At 55.1% G+C, this 25,850-nt stretch overlaps 1 protein-coding gene across 1 annotated transcript; it reads left to right on the top strand.

Annotated features, from left to right (window-relative positions):
• The first annotated feature begins 9,079 nt into the window (after positions 1 to 9,079).
• Positions 9,080 to 11,136, top strand: LOC130843082 (putative small proline-rich protein 5). Its single transcript, XM_057719737.1, has 2 exons — positions 9,080 to 9,106; positions 10,412 to 11,136. The coding sequence occupies exon 2, from the start codon at positions 10,578 to 10,580 to the stop codon at positions 10,962 to 10,964; it is 387 nt and encodes a 128-aa protein (XP_057575720.1). The 5' UTR covers positions 9,080 to 9,106; positions 10,412 to 10,577; the 3' UTR covers positions 10,965 to 11,136.
• Positions 11,137 to 25,850: the final 14,714 nt, after the last annotated feature.

Raw genomic sequence — 25,850 nt, forward strand, 5'->3', positions numbered from 1 at the left:
CAAGCAGGCAGGACACAGAGCTGGAGCCCCCCTTGTTTGCTTCTGTTGGAATTGGGGAAAACCCAAACACACGGGCCCTGCTTTCCTACTGCTTCAGGCTGAATGTGGCTCTGGCTCAAGGTCAGACCTTTGCTGTGTTTCAGAGGTCTCCCAGAGAGCCAGTCAGCCTTCTGGTGTCGATTCCCTGCAAGCAATGCTCTCTGTGTACCCCGAGCGGCCCAGACCTTCCCCCACCCACAGGAACATCCTGAAACACTTGCTTCACACCCTCCACACCCAGCACCGTCCGGAATGCTTGCTTGGGACCATCCCAGATGCCAAGGTTCTAAGTCCAAAGTCAGGAGCGGCTTTGGAAACCTGAGGCAGCCAGGCCTCGTGCTGGGGAGGTGGGATCAGGGTCACAGGAAAGGTACCGTCATCCCCACGTGCTGCCAATCCGAGAAGGCAGTCACCAGTCCAGGGCTGAGTAAAGCCTGAAATTTGAGGAAGGCCAGGTGCATCCTATTGTGACTAGGGCCTAATTAAGGGAGCCAATCCAAGGCCACCTCATGGCCTGGGACAGGGATTCGTGATGTATAAAAGGTGTGCAGGCTCTGAGCATCCCAACCCCTTCAGCATCTCCAAGCTCCAGGCGCTGGTGAATTAGGGTAAGTCTGGCAAAGGAGTGGCTCTCCTGGAAGCCTGGCTCCACATGGTCCCCCACTCTGCTGGGAGCTGGGGCTGGAGCTCTGGCTGGTTTGTCAGAGCGAAAGGCCTCGTTCGGGCATCTCTCTCCTCCGTATCACTTGGGACCAGCCTATCCCGGGCTACGAGTCAACAGCTGGAGGGTGTGGGGAGGTGGGCTGAGAAGAGAACCAGGGGTTGGCCAGGAGCCCCGTATCTGTGGCTCCAGCTGGGGTGTGTGCTGTGCGTGGCCAGCGGCAGAGCAGGACTGAGGAGGAGAGAGAGGCACCAGCTCAGGGCACACCTGCCCTTAAGGGCAAGATGAATGCAAGGATGGATGAGAGCTCCTCAAGGAGCAGGGGTGCAGAGGCCCCAAGGAGCTCAGAGCAGTGGGGACAAGGGCATGTGGCCCCGTGGCCCGGTCCTGCTCTGGGAGTCAGGGAGCACTCTTTCCACCTCCCCGTGCTGTGTGCCTGGGCCTCAATTGCCTCCATCTCTGCCTTTCACTTCCCTCAACGGTCCGTTTAAATGGAGGTAAAAGGTCTTCCTGTCCTGGATTCCCCTTTTCGATGAATTCTCTTCAAGAGTGCTTAAGATGCTCCTTTGAAATTGTTAGACATTTATTTCATAAGTCGAAATCTTTGTACCAGGACTCGTCACGAGCTGCTCCTCGTGTCTGTGTGTGTGTGTGCACGTGTGCCTGTGGGTATGTCCGTATGCACAGACACATATATATCGACATACGTATGTATATATCTATGTACGTGTGTGTGTCTTTATGGAGTTTTATATGCTCATTGAATCCTTACAAAAACATGAAGCAAAGGACACAGAAGGGAAGCACCTGGCTCAAAGTCACACTGCGGATCCATTGTTTAGCCAGGACTTCGATCCCAGGAAATCCTATTCTGGATTCCACAGATGTTTCCGTGGCACTATATTCCTTGGTGTTCTCTTTCTCCCCGTCTTTCCTTCTTCCTCTCTCTCTCTCTCCCCCTCCCTTTTTCCATCTTTCTATGGTTTCTGCTACAGGTCTCCCTTTGCTTCTCCTTGCGCCCTTTTCCCCCCTTCCTTTGATTTCCTTCCTTCCTTCCATGTGTATGTATTGCTCTCAAAACCAAATTGCTTACAACGTATATGTACAATGTAGACGGACACACAGACATGAATATAGGCACCTTCCATGGGTGAAGCCACCAGGGCCAAGTCAACAAGGGGAAGGTGTGAGTGAGGCAGGATGTTCTCTTGGGCCGATTCTCTCTAAGGCTTCTGTGTCTTTCCACTTCCAGTGCACATTCGGACCAGAATGTCTCAGCAGAAGCAGAAGCATTGCTGCCCGCCCCAGCTGTGCTGCCCCCTGCCAAAACAGTGCTGCCCTGCACCCCAGCTCTGCTGCCCTCCAATGCAGCAGTGCTGCCCTGCACCCCAGCTGTGCTGCCCTCCAATGCAGCAGTGCTGCCCCGTGCCAAAGCTGTGCTGTCCCCCACCCCAGCCGTGCTGCCCCGTGCCAAAGCTGTGCTGTCCCCCACCCGAGCCGTGCTGCCCCGTGCCAAAGCTGTGCTGCCCACCACCCAAAGAGTGCTAACTGCGCCGCAGCACACCAAGCAGCCTTGCCAGCCTCCACCCAACTTCAAGGAGCCCTGTGCCCTCGAGTGCCAACAGGGGTGCCCATACCCTCAGCAGTGCCACAAGACAAAGCACAAGGAAGCCCGGGCATGTGACCAGAGGCCTAGCCCCCGGCAGCACAGACAGCAGGAAGCCCACTCCCCTGTCTCCGCCAGCCAGCGGCCAGCCCCCCTCACCCCAGCTTCAGGATGCAGCCACGCTTCGGGGAAAGGCAGCCCCAGGACGGCAGCTTCCTGGATCTCCAGGTCTTATTCATGAGCAGCTGCAGTTTCCATCTCAGATGAGCATCTGGTTCGACACCGACGAATCATCTTTGCTGACCTGTAGCCACTTGGCCCTGTCGGCTTCTTGGACACTTCGCTAGCGCGCCCGCACACTCTTTCCTATCACCCTTCATTTCTGCTCCTGGTTTCCAAACAATTAAACACAATTCCTCTGGCATTAAGGTCTCGGTTCGATGATTTCATCCGGCAGTTGTAAATTCCTGCAGCGTTTGTATCCTGCTCCCTAACCCAGGACCTCAGAAGAGCTGGGCGTGTGGGTGCAGGTAGAGGAGAAGGCATGGGAGAGGCACTTCCGAGTGGAGGCGCATTTGCCAGTGTCCTGCCAGGTGAGGAGGGGAGGTGGGGGCTTCTGCGGCTGCTGACACATCCCCACGTCCATGGAAAATGAGAACACCCCTTGCAAACAGGGGAGATGATGCCCGTCTAGAAAACGGAGCCGCAGAAAGAGTAAGGGAACCCCCAGCCAAGAGCTACAAAGTCGAGTCAAGGCAAAGAAACTGAAATGCAGAGGACACCCTCCAAGGGCTGGTGGGTCCAAATGAATGGAGGAGAGGCCTCACCAATTCTCCCACAGGAGAAAGCAAAGAGCACAGTGTCTTCAAGCCAACCACAGGGGTTCCTTGGAGAAAGTCTATGCACCAATCATATTGACAGCACACACACAACCACTCTCAACATCTGATTCACCTCATCGCCCCCATTGTTTCTCCCGCTTGGGACTCTCCTGGGCTCTTTGGCCCTCACTGCCCTCTTCCTTTCGAGTTCCTGAATTCTGGGGGAAACAGCCAGCCCACACGGAATCCCAACTTCTTTCTGTTACTGCCACTACACTCAGCCCTTTCCAGCAAATCCTTCTCTCACCAAACAACCCACTCATTGGTCTCTGGGAATCACTTTTCGGACACCTGCCTCCAATTTCAGGCCTCTGGGCTTCAGGAGAGTCCCTGAAATCCAGAGGAAGAACCCAAAAAGAGCCAGAGAAGAGCACACCATCCGCTCAAAGTCTGCATTATCCCCCGGCATATATGCAAGTCGCTGGAGAATTCAGAGTTAGCTGAAGATGCGCAAGCTTCAGCATTGCTTCCTTGGTCGGCTGGTCTCTTCTTCCCCCATCGTGTCTTTTCTTGCCTTTCAGCTATGCTCCATCCATCCACCTCTTTGTCCATCACCAAACCATCCGTGCCATCCAGTAGTCCAGCACTGCATCCTCGCTAAGTCACTCCCCCTCCGCCGTGCTTCGAATGGCATGGGTGCTGTGAAAACACAGTAAAACACTGCGCTGCAGGTCTCCTGGTTTGATAACCTGCGTTAGAAGCCCAAGCTAGCACCCCCAAGACACCAAAACACAGCTAGACCACATGGCACCTACTTAATGGGTGGCTCGGATGCTCCGGAACTTCATTCATGCCCTCAGAATTCAGAGGAGACAGAGAGAGTACCCCGGGGGCTGTTGAGGGGAGGAAGGACATCGTGGCCATCTCTGCTGTCATGGCACCCACCACAGGGCTTCCAGCAAAGTCTGTCCATGAGGAAGAGCTGGAGAAGGGCGGTTCAGAGTGGAAGGACGGTGGGATTCGGCGACACAGGGAAGATCGCATCCCAGGACTGGTTACAGCAGGAGCTAACGCTGCGAGTGCCAGGTGTGCCCAGGAGGCCAGCCCTCCCACGTCTCCGCCCAGGGCCACGAGGGTGAGAGCACGTGGCCTCTGCAGCCCCCCACCCCAGCTGAACACCACAGAAAGGGTCAGGCTGGCTCCAGGCTCCTGACCTGTGTTTCAGAATCATTTCCCCCGCAGGACTGCATTCAACGCAACTCAAGTATCACACAAGAAATGTACTGAAAAGCTGAATACAGTTGAACGGGGCTCCCTGATGAGGAGGAGCACATGGAGACATTGCCCCACACTCAGACACCTCACTAAGCACCGCTTCCAAATAGCGGCTCTCTGGCCTCCTCTATATGACCTTCCCCCACATCTCTCCTTTGGGTTCTTGCTGTCTCTTTCCTCACCCTTCCTCACTCAGCCACTTTAGAGAAGGTGTCCTGTTGTCTCTCTGGGCTCCTCTTAATTGTCTACACCACTAATGACCATAAACAGCACGTGTGCACAGGTGCTTTGGTGCTGACCGAATAGGGGAATTTTCTTGTATCCCATCGTCCTGGGTTTGGGTCAGATAACTTCCCTAGGTCTCACTCTTCTCATCTGTAGAGTGGGGAGAATAATGCCTGCCTCCTGGGGTTGGAGGGGAGGGATGTTCAAGGAGACAACGTAACTACGCAGGGAGGAGCACGTCACCCATAGCAGGTGTTGGACCAATGTTCGCTCTTGCTTCTATATTATTCACCACTTTCTGACAGACAGCAAGACCCTCCCCTGATTGCCACCAGCTTGAGGACATGGGCTGCACACCTTTAATGGACAAAGGTGTGAGGGGCAGGACACATCCTGATGCAAAGGACAAGGACCAATTGTGCAGGGCAAAGGGTCTGAGGGGTGTTCACAGGCAGCAACGAGACTGAGCCTAAGCCGGCATCACCCCATATGCTGGTTTCCCTTTTCTTGCTGCATCTTCCCTATTGCAACCCCCACCCACGCTGGATCCTGCTCTGGAGGCAGTCCTGGGCGCCTCTGGCTCACAGGGATTTTTCCCTTCGGTTTACACAGACAGGCATGACTTCTGGAGACATACCCAGCTCCCTGGAAGAGGCTAGTAAGCTGAGGAAGCGGGTACCGGGCACAGCGTGTGCCAAGCCCTCACACACACTGATGCCACCCTATGGAAGTCGGTCCTGCTCTTCCTATTAGAGGCTGGGGTGCAGTGCAGAGACACTCTTTCCTTGCTCACAGGAGCTACAGCTTGTTGGTGGGGGTGCTGATAAACTAGACATGGTCCGGACATGTTGGAGCATGGCAAGTGCTCTGACCGTCTCCCTGGCTGAAAGAAGCATCAAGCCTGCATCGCAGCTTTCCAGAACGTACAATGCACCAATCCCTTGGGAGCACAAAGGCAGCAGGTTCCCAGAGTCACCCACCCACACGTGTTGGTACAGGGGAACCACTCGTGCATGTTCACACACTCACAGAGGTGTCACACACCGGGTTGTTATTCTGCAGTAACGAGTATTCTGCAAGTTTAGAGACTGACCGTGACCACTGAGAATAAAAGCTGGGGCAGCATCCCAGAGGCCCCAGGGACCACAGGCATCGGCCTGCAAGCTTCTGGATGCTGAGGACTGAGCTGGACACAGGCCAGGCTGGGGGCAAGGGGGCTGGCAGGCAGTGGATTTGGCGCAGAGGCTCTTTGCCCCCTGTTACACAGGGTGTTTCAACGTTTGAACTATGCATTCAGCAACACTTCAGCATACTGGGGACTATGAGCCCTGGGCACACTCACTCGTGCACACTCCAGATCATATTCCCACACATGTTCCTTCCTGAGGCCTCCCACGAGGCCACGGCTCACCCCAGGCTGACACGCAATCCCATGCTGTCCATCACCCGGAAATAGTGCTTCACACACCAACACGTACTCACACACCCCTGCATGCACCAGCACACATGTGCACATTCGCATGCCTGCTCACGTGCATGGCCCCAGAGCATAGAGTCCAGACCGTTCCCCAGGCTGCTGCAGCATTCCAGCAGGTTGTCTGCCCATGGACCTCGAGTGACTTTCCAAGCACAGAGATCCCAGGATGCAGGGCATGAGGCTGAGGGCTTGCAAAGAAGTGTGCCTTCCTCAGGGAAGAATACAGTCACATCTTCCAGACACAAGCATTCTCTAGAGGGTTGTAAGGTGCAAGAAAATGAACACACGCGCATGCTGGAGCCCGGCAGAGCTAGTTCAAATCCTCTCTTCCCTACTAGGCACTGAGCAGCCCGAGCCAACGTACCCTTTACCTGGAAATGCGAATAACTCACATGTCTAGGCCTGAGGTGAAACTCAAGCACAGTTTCTGACAGGTCCTGGAGGCCTGCCTCTCCCTTGTGCCCCCTCCACAAGCCCCCTGGCAAAGGAAGGACATCACTCAGCCACCCCACTGCTGGGCACCCACCCGGCTGTGACGCAGGGACTCCCCGCTCGGGATGATTTCAGCAGGGAGGCTGTAGCTCCAGCCACCAGGAATCCTGTGTCAGGAGCCCTGTCTGTGGGTGGGGCCCCATTTGGTCAGCTCTGCCTTTCCCTGCATGTCTGTGCATGGCCCCAGCCTGGGATTCCTTCCCAGATGCCTGGCACAGAAGACCCAGTGGGCGTGGCGGTGCCCAGCTCAGCTGACACCTCTTGGGTCACTGTGGTGCCTTCCATCTTACTGTGTGTGTGAGTGTGTGTGTGTGTGTGTGTGTGTGTGTGTGTGTGTGTGTCCACGAGAGGCAGGCGGGCTTGGAGATAGAAAAACCGTGATCCTAGTGGAAGTCAGTGAACAGGACCACTCCAAATGCCCAGGATAAGTGCTTCCTTTTCTCTGCGCTCTACATAACCCCTACCATCTGTTCTCTGGTAATAGAAACAATACCACCTAATGCATGCTTGAGATACCTGACTGCCCCACAAAACATTTGCTCTGGGTACTAGGGGCTTATTCTAGAAACGATGGACAGGATGGAACACCAAAACCTCATGCATTAGCTGATGTTCCCGTTTTCTCCAGTTACGCAGCGTTGCTACAGCAACATTTGGGTTTGAGCTCTTCAGCTCATCCTCAACACACCACAGAAAAGGATCCAAACAGTTGGAAGGAGAAGGTGCCCAAGAGGCTGTGAAGCAGTGGACGGAACAGCGAGAGTCTGGCCCTCCTTGCCCACCACCGTACCCAGGGCCCAGAGCGTGGCCTGAGAGCACGGCTTCTTGAGGAATGAGTGCTTGTCCCAGGATGACTGCCCCTCATAGTCTTTCTTCTCGGCCCCTGGGCACACGAGCTGAAGTCCCTCGCCAAGGCTCTCGGCTTGTTTCTCTCAGAGGGACACCAAGCGGAAGGGATTCCTGTCTCTGAATAGCCTGCACTCTTCTGACCTCCCTCAGTGCCTTGCCCATGCACAGCCGGACCTCCCAGCGAGTCCCGGCGCAGAGACGGTGCGTTTCCAAGCCTGTCCCCTGTCGTGTTGCAATGTGAATGCCAAGATCTAGGGATGTTGTCAGGCTTTGAGCAGACCTGTGGCTAAACCCCAGGTCTGGGCTGGGAAATGTGCTCTTCTCAGGACTAGCTTGCCTGCTTCCATTTCTCTCAGGCAAGGTCTTTTGACACTGGTAGCAAGTGTCACTACTCGAGTTCAGTCTTGCAACGAGCTACTCCATACTTCTGAGAGAGTGCTTTGCTCGAGTTCTCAGAGATCGACTCTAAGGGGCACCCAAGCACTCCTGAGCACGTGTGCGCTGTCAACCATCGTGCACATGTCTACGCATGGTGTCCCTCATAACGCTGACAGCTGACACGCATCATTCTCTTACGTCGCCCAGCAGGTGAAGAAACGGAGGCTCAACGATGAGAAGGGCCCAAAGTCACGCAACTGCTGAAGGTCAAAGCCTCGGTCGGAACACTCCTTGGGGCTATTTGAAGCCATGTTTCATCCCCGGTCAGATGTGCTTTCCTGAAGAGCATCCAAGTCCGTGGCGTGCGTCATCACACTTGTCCTGGAATCTCTAAGCAGAAGGGGAAGAAAGAATCAGGCCTCAAGCCCTGCGAGCTCAGATACAGGAGCCAGCCCAGGTGACTCCTCCCGCAGCTCATTCCAAGTCGGTGCTTCTCCCCTCTCCTGCTCTCTGCACCTTATGAGAATCGTTTCCCTGGGGACCCTGGAGTCTGGGTGACGTGCACACATGGAGAGAGGGAAGCACTGTCCACTGGAACCCCCCATTTTCTCTTCATGAAGTCTGATGGTTTCCTCACAAGCAGGCAGGACACAGAGCTGGAGCCCCCCTTGTTTGCTTCTGTTGGAATTGGGGAAAACCCAAACACACGGGCCCTGCTTTCCTACTGCTTCAGGCTGAATGTGGCTCTGGCTCAAGGTCAGACCTTTGCTGTGTTTCAGAGGTCTCCCAGAGAGCCAGTCAGCCTTCTGGTGTCGATTCCCTGCAAGCAATGCTCTCTGTGTACCCCGAGCGGCCCAGACCTTCCCCCACCCACAGGAACATCCTGAAACACTTGCTTCACACCCTCCACACCCAGCACCGTCCGGAATGCTTGCTTGGGACCATCCCAGATGCCAAGGTTCTAAGTCCAAAGTCAGGAGCGGCTTTGGAAACCTGAGGCAGCCAGGCCTCGTGCTGGGGAGGTGGGATCAGGGTCACAGGAAAGGTACCGTCATCCCCACGTGCTGCCAATCCGAGAAGGCAGTCACCAGTCCAGGGCTGAGTAAAGCCTGAAATTTGAGGAAGGCCAGGTGCATCCTATTGTGACTAGGGCCTAATTAAGGGAGCCAATCCAAGGCCACCTCATGGCCTGGGACAGGGATTCGTGATGTATAAAAGGTGTGCAGGCTCTGAGCATCCCAACCCCTTCAGCATCTCCAAGCTCCAGGCGCTGGTGAATTAGGGTAAGTCTGGCAAAGGAGTGGCTCTCCTGGAAGCCTGGCTCCACATGGTCCCCCACTCTGCTGGGAGCTGGGGCTGGAGTTCTGGCTGGTTTGTCAGAGCGAAAGGCCTCGTTCGGGCATCTCTCTCCTCCGTATCACTTGGGACCAGCCTATCCCGGGCTACGAGTCAACAGCTGGAGGGTGTGGGGAGGTGGGCTGAGAAGAGAACCAAGGGTTGGCCAGGAGCCCCGTATCTGTGGCTCCAGCTGGGGTGTGTGCTGTGCGTGGCCAGCGGCAGAGCAGGACTGAGGAGGAGAGAGAGGCACCAGCTCAGGGCACACCTGCCCTTAAGGGCAAGATGAATGCAAGGATGGATGAGAGCTCCTCAAGGAGCAGGGGTGCAGAGGCCCCAAGGAGCTCAGAGCAGTGGGGACAAGGGCATGTGGCCCCGTGGCCCGGTCCTGCTCTGGGAGTCAGGGAGCACTCTTTCCACCTCCCCGTGCTGTGTGCCTGGGCCTCAATTGCCTCCATCTCTGCCTTTCACTTCCCTCAACTGTCCGTTTAAATGGAGGTAAAAGGTCTTCCTGTCCTGGATTCCCCTTTTCGATGAATTCTCTTCAAGAGTGCTTAAGATGCTCCTTTGAAATTGTTAGACATTTATTTCATAAGTCGAAATCTTTGTACCAGGACTCGTCACGAGCTGCTCCTCGTGTCTGTGTGTGTGTGTGCACGTGTGCCTGTGGGTATGTCCGTATGCACAGACACATATATATCGACATACGTATGTATATATCTATGTACGTGTGTGTGTCTTTATGGAGTTTTATATGCTCATTGAATCCTTACAAAAACATGAAGCAAAGGACACAGAAGGGAAGCACCTGGCTCAAAGTCACACTGCGGATCCATTGTTTAGCCAGGACTTCGATCCCAGGAAATCTTATTCTGGATTCCACAGATGTTTCCGTGGCACTATATTCCTTGGTGTTCTCTTTCTCCCCGTCTTTCCTTCTTCCTATCTCTCTCTCTCCCCCTCCCTTTTTCCATCTTTCTATGGTTTCTGCTACAGGTCTCCCTTTGCTTCTCCTTGCGCCCTTTTCCCCCCTTCCTTTGATTTCCTTCCTTCCTTCCATGTGTATGTATTGCTCTCAAAACCAAATTGCTTACAACGTATATGTACAATGTAGACGGACACACAGACATGAATATAGGCACCTTCCATGGGTGAAGCCACCAGGGCCAAGTCAACAAGGGGAAGGTGTGAGTGAGGCAGGATGTTCTCTTGGGCCGATTCTCTCTAAGGCTTCTGTGTCTTTCCACTTCCAGTGCACATTCGGACCAGAATGTCTCAGCAGAAGCAGAAGCAGTGCTGCCCGCCCCAGCTGTGCTGCCCCCTGCCAAAACACTGCTGCCCTGCACCCCAGCTGTGCTGCCCTCCAATGCAGCAGTGCTGCCCCGTGCCAAAGCTGTGCTGTCCCCCACCCCAGCCGTGATGCCCCGTGCCAAAGCTGTGCTGTCCCCCACCCGAGCCGTGCTGCCCCGTGCCAAAGCTGTGCTGCCCACCACCCAAAGAGTGCTAACTGCGCCGCAGCACACCAAGCAGCCTTGCCAGCCTCCACCCAACTTCAAGGAGCCCTGTGCCCTCGAGTGCCAACAGGGGTGCCCATACCCTCAGCAGTGCCACAAGACAAAGCACAAGGAAGCCCGGGCATGTGACCAGAGGCCTAGCCCCCGGCAGCACAGACAGCAGGAAGCCCACTCCCCTCTCTCCGCCAGCCAGCGGCCAGCCCCCCTCACCCCAGCTTCAGGATGCAGCCACGCTTCGGGGAAAGGCAGCCCCAGGACGGCAGCTTCCTGGATCTCCAGGTCTTATTCATGAGCAGCTGCAGTTTCCATCTCAGATGAGCATCTGGTTCGACACCGACGAATCATCTTTGCTGACCTGTAGCCACTTGGCCCTGTCGGCTTCTTGGACACTTCGCTAGCGCGCCCGCACACTCTTTCCTATCACCCTTCATTTCTGCTCCTGGTTTCCAAACAATTAAACACAATTCCTCTGGCATTAAGGTCTCGGTTCGATGATTTCATCCGGCAGTTGTAAATTCCTGCAGCGTTTGTATCCTGCTCCCTAACCCAGGACCTCAGAAGAGCTGGGCGTGTGGGTGCAGGTAGAGGAGAAGGCATGGGAGAGGCACTTCCGAGTGGAGGCGCATTTGCCAGTGTCCTGCCAGGTGAGGAGGGGAGGTGGGGGCTTCTGCGGCTGCTGACACATCCCCACGTCCATGGAAAATGAGAACACCCCTTGCAAACAGGGGAGATGATGCCCGTCTAGAAAACGGAGCCGCAGAAAGAGTAAGGGAACCCCCAGCCAAGAGCTACAAAGTCGAGTCAAGGCAAAGAAACTGAAATGCAGAGGACACCCTCCAAGGGCTGGTGGGTCCAAATGAATGGAGGAGAGGCCTCACCAATTCTCCCACAGGAGAAAGCAAAGAGCACAGTGTCTTCAAGCCAACCACAGGGGTTCCTTGGAGAAAGTCTATGCACCAATCATATTGACAGCACACACACAACCACTCTCAACATCTGATTCACCTCATCGCCCCCATTGTTTCTCCCGCTTGGGACTCTCCTGGGCTCTTTGGCCCTCACTGCCCTCTTCCTTTCGAGTTCCTGAATTCTGGGGGAAACAGCCAGCCCACACGGAATCCCAACTTCTTTCTGTTACTGCCACTACACTCAGCCCTTTCCAGCAAATCCTTCTCTCACCAAACAACCCACTCATTGGTCTCTGGGAATCACTTTTCGGACACCTGCCTCCAATTTCAGGCCTCTGGGCTTCAGGAGAGTCCCTGAAATCCAGAGGAAGAACCCAAAAAGAGCCAGAGAAGAGCACACCATCCGCTCAAAGTCTGCATTATCCCCCGGCATATATGCAAGTCGCTGGAGAATTCAGAGTTAGCTGAAGATGCGCAAGCTTCAGCATTGCTTCCTTGGTCGGCTGGTCTCTTCTTCCCCCATCGTGTCTTTCCTTGCCTTTCAGCTATGCTCCATCCATCCACCTCTTTGTCCATCACCAAACCATCCGTGCCATCCAGTAGTCCAGCACTGCATCCTCGCTAAGTCACTCCCCCTCCGCCGTGCTTCGAATGGCATGGGTGCTGTGAAAACACAGTAAAACACTGCGCTGCAGGTCTCCTGGTTTGATAACCTGCGTTAGAACCCCAAGCTAGCACCCCCAAGACACCAAAACACAGCTAGACCACATGGCACCTACTTAATGGGTGGCTCGGATGCTCCGGAACTTCATTCATGCCCTCAGAATTCAGAGGAGACAGAGAGAGTACCCCGGGGGCTGTTGAGGGGAGGAAGGACATCGTGGCCATCTCTGCTGTCATGGCACCCACCACAGGGCTTCCAGCAAAGTCTGTCCATGAGGAAGAGCTGGAGAAGGGCGGTTCAGAGTGGAAGGACGGTGGGATTCGGCGACACAGGGAAGATCGCATCCCAGGACTGGTTACAGCAGGAGCTAACGCTGCGAGTGCCAGGTGTGCCCAGGAGGCCAGCCCTCCCACGTCTCCGCCCAGGGCCACGAGGGTGAGAGCACGTGGCCTCTGCAGCCCCCCACCCCAGCTGAACACCACAGAAAGGGTCAGGCTGGCTCCAGGCTCCTGACCTGTGTTTCAGAATCATTTCCCCCGCAGGACTGCATTCAACGCAACTCAAGTATCACACAAGAAATGTACTGAAAAGCTGAATACAGTTGAACGGGGCTCCCTGATGAGGAGGAGCACATGGAGACATTGCCCCACACTCAGACACCTCACTAAGCACCGCTTCCAAATAGCGGCTCTCTGGCCTCCTCTATATGACCTTCCCCCACATCTCTCCTTTGGGTTCTTGCTGTCTCTTTCCTCACCCTTCCTCACTCAGCCACTTGAGAGAAGGTGTCCTGTTGTCTCTCTGGGCTCCTCTTAATTGTCTACACCACTAATGACCATAAACAGCACGTGTGCACAGGTGCTTCGGTGCTGACCGAATAGGGGAATTTTCTTGTATCCCATCGTCCTGGGTTTGGGTCAGATAACTTCCCTAGGTCTCACTCTTCTCATCTGTAGAGTGGGGAGAATAATGCCTGCCTCCTGGGGTTGGAGGGGAGGGATGTTCAAGGAGACAACGTAACTACGCAGGGAGGAGCACGTCACCCATAGCAGGTGTTGGACCAATGTTCGCTCTTGCTTCTATATTATTCACCACTTTCTGACAGACAGCAAGACCCTCCCCTGATTGCCACCAGCTTGAGGACATGGGCTGCACACCTTTAATGGACAAAGGTGTGAGGGGCAGAACGCATCCTGATGGAAAGGACAAGGACCAATTTTGCAGGGCAAAGGGTCTGAGGGGTGTTCACAGGCAGCAACGAGACTGAGCCTAAGCCGGCATCACCCCATATGCTGGTTTCCCTTTTCTTGCTGTATCTTCCCTATTGCAACCCCCACCCACGCTGGCTCCTGCTCTGGAGGCAGTCCTGGGCGCCTCTGGCTCACAGGGATTTTTCCCTTCGGTTTACACAGACAGGCATGACTTCTGGAGACATACCCAGCTCCCTGGAAGAGGCTAGTAAGCTGAGGAAGCGGGTACCGGGCACAGCGTGTGCCAAGCCCTCACACACACTGATGCCACCCTATGGAAGTCGGTCCTGCTCTTCCTATTAGAGGCTGGGGTGCAGTGCAGAGACACTCTTTCCTTGCTCACAGGAGCTACAGCTTGTTGGTGGGGGTGCTGATAAACTAGACATGGTCCGGACATGTTGGAGCATGGCAAGTGCTCTGACCGTCTCCCTGGCTGAAAGAAGCATCAAGCCTGCATCGCAGCTTTCCAGAACGTACAATGCACCAATCCCTTGGGAGCACAAAGGCAGCAGGTTCCCAGAGTCACCCACCCACACGTGTTGGTACAGGGGAACCACTCGTGCATGTTCACACACTCACAGAGGTGTCACACACCGGGTTGTTATTCTGCAGTAACGAGTATTCTGCAAGTTTAGAGACTGACCGTGACCACTGAGAATAAAAGCTGGGGCAGCATCCCAGAGGCCCCAGGGACCACAGGCATCGGCCTGCAAGCTTCTGGATGCTGAGGACTGAGCTGGACACAGGCCAGGCTGGGGGCAAGGGGGCTGGCAGGCAGTGGATTTGGCACAGAGGCTCTTTGCCCCCTGTTACACAGGGTGTTTCAACGTTTGAACTATGCATTCAGCAACACTTCAGCATACTGGGGACTATGAGCCCTGGGCACACTCACTCGTGCACACTCCAGATCATATTCCCACACATGTTCCTTCCTGAGGCCTCCCACGAGGCCACGGCTCACCCCAGGCTGACACGCAATCCCATGCTGTCCATCACCCGGAAATAGTGCTTCACACACCAACACGTACTCACACACCCCTGCATGCACCAGCACACATGTGCACATTCGCATGCCTGCTCACGTGCATGGCCCCAGAGCATAGAGTCCAGACCGTTCCCCAGGCTGCTGCAGCATTCCAGCAGTTTGAATGCCCATGGACCTCCAGTGACTTTCCAAGCACAGAGATCCCAGGATGCAGGGCATGAGGCTGAGGGCTTGCAAAGAAGTGTGCCTTCCTCAGGGAAGAATACAGTCACATCTTCCAGACACAAGCATTCTCTAGAGGGTTGTAAGGTGCAAGAAAATGAACACACGCGCATGCTGGAGCCCGGCAGAGCTAGTTCAAATCCTCTCTTCCCTACTAGGCACTGAGCAGCCCGAGCCAACGTACCCTTTACCTGGAAATGCGAATAACTCACATGTCTAGGCCTGAGGTGAAACTCAAGCACAGTTTCTGACAGGTCCTGGAGGCCTGCCTCTCCCTTGTGCCCCCTCCACAAGCCCCCTGGCAAAGGAAGGACATCACTCAGCCACCCCACTGCTGGGGACCCACCCGGCTGTGACGCAGGGACTCCCCGCTCGGGATGATTTCAGCAGGGAGGCTGTAGCTCCAGCCACCAGGAATCCTGTGTCAGGAGCCCTGTCTGTGGGTGGGGCCCCATTTGGTCAGCTCTGCCTTTCCCTGCATGTCTGTGCATGGCCCCAGCCTGGGATTCCTTCCCAGATGCCTGGCACAGAAGACCCAGTGGGCGTGGCGGTGCCCAGCTCAGCTGACACCTCTTGGGTCACTGTGGTGCCTTCCATCTTACTGTGTGTGTGAGTGTGTGTGTGTGTGTGTGTGTGTGTGTGTGTGTGTGTGTGTCCACAAGAGGCAGGCGGGCTTGGAGATAGAAAAACCGTGATCCTAGTGGAAGTCAGTGAACAGGACCACTCCAAATGCCCAGGATAAGTGCTTCCTTTTCTCTGCGCTCTACATAACCCCTACCATCTGTTCTCTGGTAATAGAAACAATACCACCTAATGCATGCTTGAGATACCTGACTGCCCCACAAAACATTTGCTCTGGGTACTAGGGGCTTATTCTAGAAACGATGGACAGGATGGAACACCAAAACCTCATGCATTAGCTGATGTTCCCGTTTTCTCCAGTTACGCAGCGTTGCTACAGCAACATTTGGGTTTGAGCTCTTCAGCTCATCCTCAACACACCACAGAAAAGGATCCAAACAGTTGGAAGGAGAAGGTGCCCAAGAGGCTGTGAAGCAGTGGACGGAACAGCGAGAGTCTGGCCCTCCTTGCCCACCACCATTCCCAGGGCCCAGAGCGTGGCCTGAGAGCACGGCTTCTTGAGGAATGAGTGCTTGTCCCAGGATGACTGCCCCTCATAGTCTTTCTTCTCGGCCCCTGGGCACACGAGCTGAAGTCCCTCGCCAAGGCTCTCGGCTTGTTTCTCTCAGAGGGACACCAAGCGGAAGGGATTCCTGTCTCTGAATAGCCTGCACTCTTCTGACCTCCCTCAGTGCCTTGCCCATGCACAGCCGGACCTCCCAGCGAGTCCCGGCGCAGAGACGGTGCGTTTCCAAGCCTGTCCCCTGTCGTGTTGCAATGTGAATGCCAAGATCTAGGGATGTTGTCAGGCTTTGAGCAGACCTGTGGCTAAACCCCAGGTCTGGGCTGGGAAATGTGCTCTTCTCAGGACTAGCTTGCCTGCTTCCATTTCTCTCAGGCAAGGTCTTTTGACACTGGTAGCAAGTGTCACTACTCGAGTTCAGTCTTGCAACGAGCTACTCCATACTTCTGAGAGAGTGCTTTGCTCGAGTTCTCAGAGATCGACTCTAAGGGGCACCCAAGCACTCCTGAGCACGTGTGCGCTGTCAACCATCGTGCACATGTCTACGCATGGTGTCCCTCATAACGCTGACAGCTGACACGCATCATTCTCTTACGTCGCCCAGCAGGTGAAGAAACGGAGGCTCAACGATGAGAAGGGCCCAAAGTCACGCAACTGCTGAAGGTCAAAGCCTCGGTCGGAACACTCCTTGGGGCTATTTGAAGCCATGTTTCATCCCCGGTCAGATGTGCTTTCCTGAAGAGCATCCAAGTCCGTGGCGTGCGTCATCACACTTGTCCTGGAATCTCTAAGCAGAAGGGGAAGAAAGAATCAGGCCTCAAGCCCTGCGAGCTCAGATACAGGAGCCAGCCCAGGTGACTCCTCCCGCAGCTCATTCCAAGTCGGTGCTTCTCCCCTCTCCTGCTCTCTGCACCTTATGAGAATCGTTTCCCTGGGGACCCTGGAGTCTGGGTGACGTGCACACATGGAGAGAGGGAAGCACTGTCCACTGGAACCCCCCATTTTCTCTTCATGAAGTCTGATGGTTTCCTCACAAGCAGGCAGGACACAGAGCTGGAGCCCCCCTTGTTTGCTTCTGTTGGAATTGGGGAAAACCCAAACACACGGGCCCTGCTTTCCTACTGCTTCAGGCTGAATGTGGCTCTGGCTCAAGGTCAGACCTTTGCTGTGTTTCAGAGGTCTCCCAGAGAGCCAGTCAGCCTTCTGGTGTCGATTCCCTGCAAGCAATGCTCTCTGTGTACCCTGAGCGGCCCAGACCTTCCCCCACCCACAGGAACATCCTGAAACACTTGCTTCACACCCTCCACACCCAGCACCGTCCGGAATGCTTGCTTGGGACCATCCCAGATGCCAAGGTTCTAAGTCCAAAGTCAGGAGCGGCTTTGGAAACCTGAGGCAGCCAGGCCTCGTGCTGGGGAGGTGGGATCAGGGTCACAGGAAAGGTACCGTCATCCCCACGTGCTGCCAATCCGAGAAGGCAGTCACCAGTCCAGGGCTGAGTAAAGCCTGAAATTTGAGGAAGGCCAGGTGCATCCTATTGTGACTAGGGCCTAATTAAGGGAGCCAATCCAAGGCCACCTCATGGCCTGGGACAGGGATTCGTGATGTATAAAAGGTGTGCAGGCTCTGAGCATCCCAACCCCTTCAGCATCTCCAAGCTCCAGGCGCTGGTGAATTAGGGTAAGTCTGGCAAAGGAGTGGCTCTCCTGGAAGCCTGGCTCCACATGGTCCCCCACTCTGCTGGGAGCTGGGGCTGGACCTCTGGCTGGTTTGTCAGAGCGAAAGGCCTCGTTCGGGCATCTCTCTCCTCCGTATCACTTGGGACCAGCCTATCCCGGGCTACGAGTCAACAGCTGGAGGGTGTGGGGAGGTGGGCTGAGAAGAGAACCAAGGGTTGGCCAGGAGCCCCGTATCTGTGGCTCCAGCTGGGGTGTGTGCTGTGCGTGGCCAGCGGCAGAGCAGGACTGAGGAGGAGAGAGAGGCACCAGCTCAGGGCACACCTGCCCTTAAGGGCAAGATGAATGCAAGGATGGATGAGAGCTCCTCAAGGAGCAGGGGTGCAGAGGCCCCAAGGAGCTCAGAGCAGTGGGGACAAGGGCATGTGGCCCCGTGGCCCGGTCCTGCTCTGGGAGTCAGGGAGCACTCTTTCCACCTCCCCGTGCTGTGTGCCTGGGCCTCAATTGCCTCCATCTCTGCCTTTCACTTCCCTCAACTGTCCGTTTAAATGGAGGTAAAAGGTCTTCCTGTCCTGGATTCCCCTTTTCGATGAATTCTCTTCAAGAGTGCTTAAGATGCTCCTTTGAAATTGTTAGACATTTATTTCATAAGTCGAAATCTTTGTACCAGGACTCGTCACGAGCTGCTCCTCGTGTCTATGTGTGTGTGTGCACGTGTGCCTGTGGGTATGTCCGTATGCACAGACACATATATATCGACATACGTATGTATATATCTATGTACGTGTGTGTGTCTTTATGGAGTTTTATATGCTCATTGAATCCTTACAAAAACATGAAGCAAAGGACACAGAAGGGAAGCACCTGGCTCAAAGTCACACTGCGGATCCATTGTTTAGCCAGGACTTCGATCCCAGGAAATCTTATTCTGGATTCCACAGATGTTTCCGTGGCACTATATTCCTTGGTGTTCTCTTTCTCCCCGTCTTTCCTTCTTCCTCTCTCTCTCTCTCCCCCTCCCTTTTTCCATCTTTCTATGGTTTCTGCTACAGGTCTCCCTTTGCTTCTCCTTGCGCCCTTTTCCCCCCTTCCTTTGATTTCCTTCCTTCCTTCCATGTGTATGTATTGCTCTCAAAACCAAATTGCTTACAACGTATATGTACAATGTAGACGGACACACAGACATGAATATAGGCACCTTCCATGGGTGAAGCCACCAGGGCCAAGTCAACAAGGGGAAGGTGTGAGTGAGGCAGGATGTTCTCTTGGGCCGATTCTCTCTAAGGCTTCTGTGTCTTTCCACTTCCAGTGCACATTCGGACCAGAATGTCTCAGCAGAAGCAGAAGCAGTGCTGCCCGCCCCAGCTGTGCTGCCCCCTGCCAAAACAGTGCTGCCCTGCACCCCAGCTGTGCTGCCCTCCAATGCAGCAGTGCTGCCCTGCACCCCAGCTGTGCTGCCCTCCAATGCAGCAGTGCTGCCCCGTGCCAAAGCTGTGCTGTCCCCCACCCGAGCCGTGCTGCCCCGTGCCAAAGCTGTGCTGCCCACCACCCAAAGAGTGCTAACTGCGCCGCAGCACACCAAGCAGCCTTGCCAGCCTCCACCCAACTTCAAGGAGCCCTGTGCCCTCGAGTGCCAACAGGGGTGCCCATACCCTCGGCAGTGCCACAAGACAAAGCACAAGGAAGCCCGGGCATGTGACCAGAGGCCTAGCCCCCGGCAGCACAGACAGCAGGAAGCCCACTCCCCTCTCTCCGCCAGCCAGCGGCCAGCCCCCCTCACCCCAGCTTCAGGATGCAGCCACGCTTCGGGGAAAGGCAGCCCCAGGACGGCAGCTTCCTGGATCTCCAGGTCTTATTCATGAGCAGCTGCAGTTTCCATCTCAGATGAGCATCTGGTTCGACACCGACGAATCATCTTTGCTGACCTGTAGCCACTTGGCCCTGTCGGCTTCTTGGACACTTCGCTAGCGCGCCCGCACACTCTTTCCTATCACCCTTCATTTCTGCTCCTGGTTTCCAAACAATTAAACACAATTCCTCTGGCATTAAGGTCTCGGTTCGATGATTTCATCCGGCAGTTGTAAATTCCTGCAGCGTTTGTATCCTGCTCCCTAACCCAGGACCTCAGAAGAGCTGGGCGTGTGGGTGCAGGTAGAGGAGAAGGCATGGGAGAGGCACTTCCGAGTGGAGGCGCATTTGCCAGTGTCCTGCCAGGTGAGGAGGGGAGGTGGGGGCTTCTGCGGCTGCTGACACATCCCCACGTCCATGGAAAATGAGAACACCCCTTGCAAACAGGGGAGATGATGCCCGTCTAGAAAACGGAGCCGCAGAAAGAGTAAGGGAACCCCCAGCCAAGAGCTACAAAGTCGAGTCAAGGCAAAGAAACTGAAATGCAGAGGACACCCTCCAAGGGCTGGTGGGTCCAAATGAATGGAGGAGAGGCCTCACCAATTCTCCCACAGGAGAAAGCAAAGAGCACAGTGTCTTCAAGCCAACCACAGGGGTTCCTTGGAGAAATTCTATGCACCAATCATATTGACAGCACACACACAACCACTCTCAACATCTGATTCACCTCATCGCCCCCATTGTTTCTCCCGCTTGGGACTCTCCTGGGCTCTTTGGCCCTCACTGCCCTCTTCCTTTCGAGTTCCTGAATTCTGGGGGAAACAGCCAGCCCACACGGAATCCCAACTTCTTTCTGTTACTGCCACTACACTCAGCCCTTTCCAGCAAATCCTTCTCTCACCAAACAACCCACTCATTGGTCTCTGGGAATCACTTTTCGGACACCTGCCTCCAATTTCAGGCCTCTGGGCTTCAGGAGAGTCCCTGAAATCCAGAGGAAGAACCCAAAAAGAGCCAGAGAAGAGCACACCATCCGCTCAAAGTCTGCATTATCCCCCGGCATATATGCAAGTCGCTGGAGAATTCAGAGTTAGCTGAAGATGCGCAAGCTTCAGCATTGCTTCCTTGGTCGGCTGGTCTCTTCTTCCCCCATCGTGTCTTTTCTTGCCTTTCAGCTATGCTCCATCCATCCACCTCTTTGTCCATCACCAAACCATCCATGCCATCCAGTAGTCCAGCACTGCATCCTCCCTAAGTCACTCCCCCTCCGCCGTGCTTCGAATGGCATGGGTGCTGTGAAAACACAGTAAAACACTGCGCTGCAGGTCTCCTGGTTTGATTACCTGCGTTAGAAGCCCAAGCTAGCACCCCCAAGACACCAAAACACAGCTAGACCACATGGCACCTACTTAATGGGTGGCTCGGATGCTCCAGAACTTCATTCATGCCCTCAGAATTCAGAGGAGACAGAGAGAGTACCCCGGGGGCTGTTGAGGGGAGGAAGGACATCGTGGCCATCTCTGCTGTCATGGCACCCACCACAGGGCTTCCAGCAAAGTCTGTCCATGAGGAAGAGCTGGAGAAGGGCGGTTCAGAGTGGAAGGACGGTGGGATTCGGCGACACAGGGAAGATCGCATCCCAGGACTGGTTACAGCAGGAGCTAACGCTGCGAGTGCCAGGTGTGCCCAGGAGGCCAGCCCTCCAACGTCTCCGCCCAGGGCCACGAGGGTGAGAGCACGTGGCCTCTGCAGCCCCCCACCCCAGCTGAACACCACAGAAAGGGTCAGGCTGGCTCCAGGCTCCTGACCTGTGTTTCAGAATCATTTCCCCCGCAGGACTGCATTCAACGCAACTCAAGTATCACACAAGAAATGTACTGAAAAGCTGAATACAGTTGAACGGGGCTCCCTGATGAGGAGGAGCACATGGAGACATTGCCCCACACTCAGACACCTCACTAAGCACCGCTTCCAAATAGCGGCTCTCTGGCCTCCTCTATATGACCTTCCCCCACATCTCTCCTTTGGGTTCTTGCTGTCTCTTTCCTCACCCTTCCTCACTCAGCCACTTGAGAGAAGGTGTCCTGTTGTCTCTCTGGGCTCCTCTTAATTGTCTACACCACTAATGACCATAAACAGCACGTGTGCACAGGTGCTTCGGTGCTGACCGAATAGGGGAATTTTCTTGTATCCCATCGTCCTGGGTTTGGGTCAGATAACTTCCCTAGGTCTCACTCTTCTCATCTGTAGAGTGGGGAGAATAATGCCTGCCTCCTGGGGTTGGAGGGGAGGGATGTTCAAGGAGACAACGTAACTACGCAGGGAGGAGCACGTCACCCATAGCAGGTGTTGGACCAATGTTCGCTCTTGCTTCTATATTATTCACCACTTTCTGACAGACAGCAAGACCCTCCCCTGATTGCCACCAGCTTGAGGACATGGGCTGCACACCTTTAATGGACAAAGGTGTGAGGGGCAGAACGCATCCTGATGGAAAGGACAAGGACCAATTTTGCAGGGCAAAGGGTCTGAGGGGTGTTCACAGGCAGCAACGAGACTGAGCCTAAGCCGGCATCACCCCATATGCTGGTTTCCCTTTTCTTGCTGTATCTTCCCTATTGCAACCCCCACCCACGCTGGCTCCTGCTCTGGAGGCAGTCCTGGGCGCCTCTGGCTCACAGGGATTTTTCCCTTCGGTTTACACAGACAGGCATGACTTCTGGAGACATACCCAGCTCCCTGGAAGAGGCTAGTAAGCTGAGGAAGCGGGTACCGGGCACAGCGTGTGCCAAGCCCTCACACACACTGATGCCACCCTATGGAAGTCGGTCCTGCTCTTCCTATTAGAGGCTGGGGTGCAGTGCAGAGACACTCTTTACTTGCTCACAGGAGCTACAGCTTGTTGGTGGGGGTGCTGATAAACTAGACATGGTCCGGACATGTTGGAGCATTGCAAGTGCTCTGACCGTCTCCCTGGCTGAAAGAAGCATCAAGCCTGCATCGCAGCTTTCCAGAACGTACAATGCACCAATCCCTTGGGAGCACAAAGGCAGCAGGTTCCCAGAGTCACCCACCCACACGTGTTGGTACAGGGGAACCACTCGTGCATGTTCACACACTCACAGAGGTGTCACACACCGGGTTGTTATTCTGCAGTAACGAGTATTCTGCAAGTTTAGAGACTGACCGTGACCACTGAGAATAAAAGCTGGGGCAGCATCCCAGAGGCCCCAGGGACCACAGGCATCGGCCTGCAAGCTTCTGGATGCTGAGGACTGAGCTGGACACAGGCCAGGCTGGGGGCAAGGGGGCTGGCAGGCAGTGGATTTGGCACAGAGGCTCTTTGCCCCCTGTTACACAGGGTGTTTCAACGTTTGAACTATGCATTCAACAACACTTCAGCATACTGGGGACTATGAGCCCTGGGCACACTCACTCGTGCACACTCCAGATCATATTCCCACACATGTTCCTTCCTGAGGCCTCCCACGAGGCCACGGCTCACCCCAGGCTGACACGCAATCCCATGCTGTCCATCACCCGGAAATAGTGCTTCACACACCAACACGTACTCACACACCCCTGCATGCACCAGCACACATGTGCACATTCGCATGCCTGCTCACGTGCATGGCCCCAGAGCATAGAGTCCAGACCGTTCCCCAGGCTGCTGCAGCATTCCAGCAGTTTGAATGCCCATGGACCTCCAGTGACTTTCCAAGCACAGAGATCCCAGGATGCAGGGCATGAGGCTGAGGGCTTGCAAAGAAGTGTGCCTTCCTCAGGGAAGAATACAGTCACATCTTCCAGACACAAGCATTCTCTAGAGGGTTGTAAGGTGCAAGAAAATGAACACACGCGCATGCTGGAGCCCGGCAGAGCTAGTTCAAATCCTCTCTTCCCTACTAGGCACTGAGCAGCCCGAGCCAACGTACCCTTTACCTGGAAATGCGAATAACTCACATGTCTAGGCCTGAGGTGAAACTCAAGCACAGTTTCTGACAGGTCCTGGAGGCCTGCCTCTCCCTTGTGCCCCCTCCACAAGCCCCCTGGCAAAGGAAGGACATCACTCAGCCACCCCACTGCTGGGGACCCACCCGGCTGTGACGCAGGGACTCCCCGCTCGGGATGATTTCAGCAGGGAGGCTGTAGCTCCAGCCACCAGGAATCCTGTGTCAGGAGCCCTGTCTGTGGGTGGGGCCCCATTTGGTCAGCTCTGCCTTTCCCTGCATGTCTGTGCATGGCCCCAGCCTGGGATTCCTTCCCAGATGCCTGGCACAGAAGACCCAGTGGGCGTGGCGGTGCCCAGCTCAGCTGACACCTCTTGGGTCACTGTGGTGCCTTCCATCTTACTGTGTGTGTGAGTGTGTGTGTGTGTGTGTGTGTGTGTGTGTGTGTCCACAAGAGGCAGGCGGGCTTGGAGATAGAAAAACCGTGATCCTAGTGGAAGTCAGTGAACAGGACCACTCCAAATGCCCAGGATAAGTGCTTCCTTTTCTCTGCGCTCTACATAACCCCTACCATCTGTTCTCTGGTAATAGAAACAATACCACCTAATGCATGCTTGAGATACCTGACTGCCCCACAAAACATTTGCTCTGGGTACTAGGGGCTTATTCTAGAAACGATGGACAGGATGGAACACCAAAACCTCATGCATTAGCTAATGTTCCCGTTTTCTCCAGTTACGCAGCGTTGCTACAGCAACATTTGGGTTTGAGCTCTTCAGCTCATCCTCAACACACCACAGAAAAGGATCCAAACAGTTGGAAGGAGAAGGTGCCCAAGAGGCTGTGAAGCAGTGGACGGAACAGCGAGAGTCTGGCCCTCCTTGCCCACCACCATTCCCAGGGCCCAGAGCGTGGCCTGAGAGCACGGCTTCTTGAGGAATGAGTGCTTGTCCCAGGATGACTGCCCCTCATAGTCTTTCTTCTCGGCCCCTGGGCACACGAGCTGAAGTCCCTCGCCAAGGCTCTCGGCTTGTTTCTCTCAGAGGGACACCAAGCGGAAGGGATTCCTGTCTCTGAATAGCCTGCACTCTTCTGACCTCCCTCAGTGCCTTGCCCATGCACAGCCGGACCTCCCAGCGAGTCCCGGCGCAGAGACGGTGCGTTTCCAAGCCTGTCCCCTGTCGTGTTGCAATGTGAATGCCAAGATCTAGGGATGTTGTCAGGCTTTGAGCAGACCTGTGGCTAAACCCCAGGTCTGGGCTGGGAAATGTGCTCTTCTCAGGACTAGCTTGCCTGCTTCCATTTCTCTCAGGCAAGGTCTTTTGACACTGGTAGCAAGTGTCACTACTCGAGTTCAGTCTTGCAACGAGCTACTCCATACTTCTGAGAGAGTGCTTTGCTCGAGTTCTCAGAGATCGACTCTAAGGGGCACCCAAGCACTCCTGAGCACGTGTGCGCTGTCAACCATCGTGCACATGTCTACGCATGGTGTCCCTCATAACGCTGACAGCTGACACGCATCATTCTCTTACGTCGCCCAGCAGGTGAAGAAACGGAGGCTCAACGATGAGAAGGGCCCAAAGTCACGCAACTGCTGAAGGTCAAAGCCTCGGTCGGAACACTCCTTGGGGCTATTTGAAGCCATGTTTCATCCCCGGTCAGATGTGCTTTCCTGAAGAGCATCCAAGTCCGTGGCGTGCGTCATCACACTTGTCCTGGAATCTCTAAGCAGAAGGGGAAGAAAGAATCAGGCCTCAAGCCCTGCGAGCTCAGATACAGGAGCCAGCCCAGGTGACTCCTCCCGCAGCTCATTCCAAGTCGGTGCTTCTCCCCTCTCCTGCTCTCTGCACCTTATGAGAATCGTTTCCCTGGGGACCCTGGAGTCTGGGTGACGTGCACACATGGAGAGAGGGAAGCACTGTCCACTGGAACCCCCCATTTTCTCTTCATGAAGTCTGATGGTTTCCTCACAAGCAGGCAGGACACAGAGCTGGAGCCCCCCTTGTTTGCTTCTGTTGGAATTGGGGAAAACCCAAACACACGGGCCCTGCTTTCCTACTGCTTCAGGCTGAATGTGGCTCTGGCTCAAGGTCAGACCTTTGCTGTGTTTCAGAGGTCTCCCAGAGAGCCAGTCAGCCTTCTGGTGTCGATTCCCTGCAAGCAATGCTCTCTGTGTACCCTGAGCGGCCCAGACCTTCCCCCACCCACAGGAACATCCTGAAACACTTGCTTCACACCCTCCACACCCAGCACCGTCCGGAATGCTTGCTTGGGACCATCCCAGATGCCAAGGTTCTAAGTCCAAAGTCAGGAGCGGCTTTGGAAACCTGAGGCAGCCAGGCCTCGTGCTGGGGAGGTGGGATCAGGGTCACAGGAAAGGTACCGTCATCCCCACGTGCTGCCAATCCGAGAAGGCAGTCACCAGTCCAGGGCTGAGTAAAGCCTGAAATTTGAGGAAGGCCAGGTGCATCCTATTGTGACTAGGGCCTAATTAAGGGAGCCAATCCAAGGCCACCTCATGGCCTGGGACA

This window comes from Hippopotamus amphibius, unplaced genomic scaffold (genome assembly GCF_030028045.1).
Source record: "Hippopotamus amphibius kiboko isolate mHipAmp2 unplaced genomic scaffold, mHipAmp2.hap2 scaffold_129, whole genome shotgun sequence".
Lineage (NCBI taxonomy): Eukaryota > Metazoa > Chordata > Mammalia > Artiodactyla > Hippopotamidae > Hippopotamus > Hippopotamus amphibius.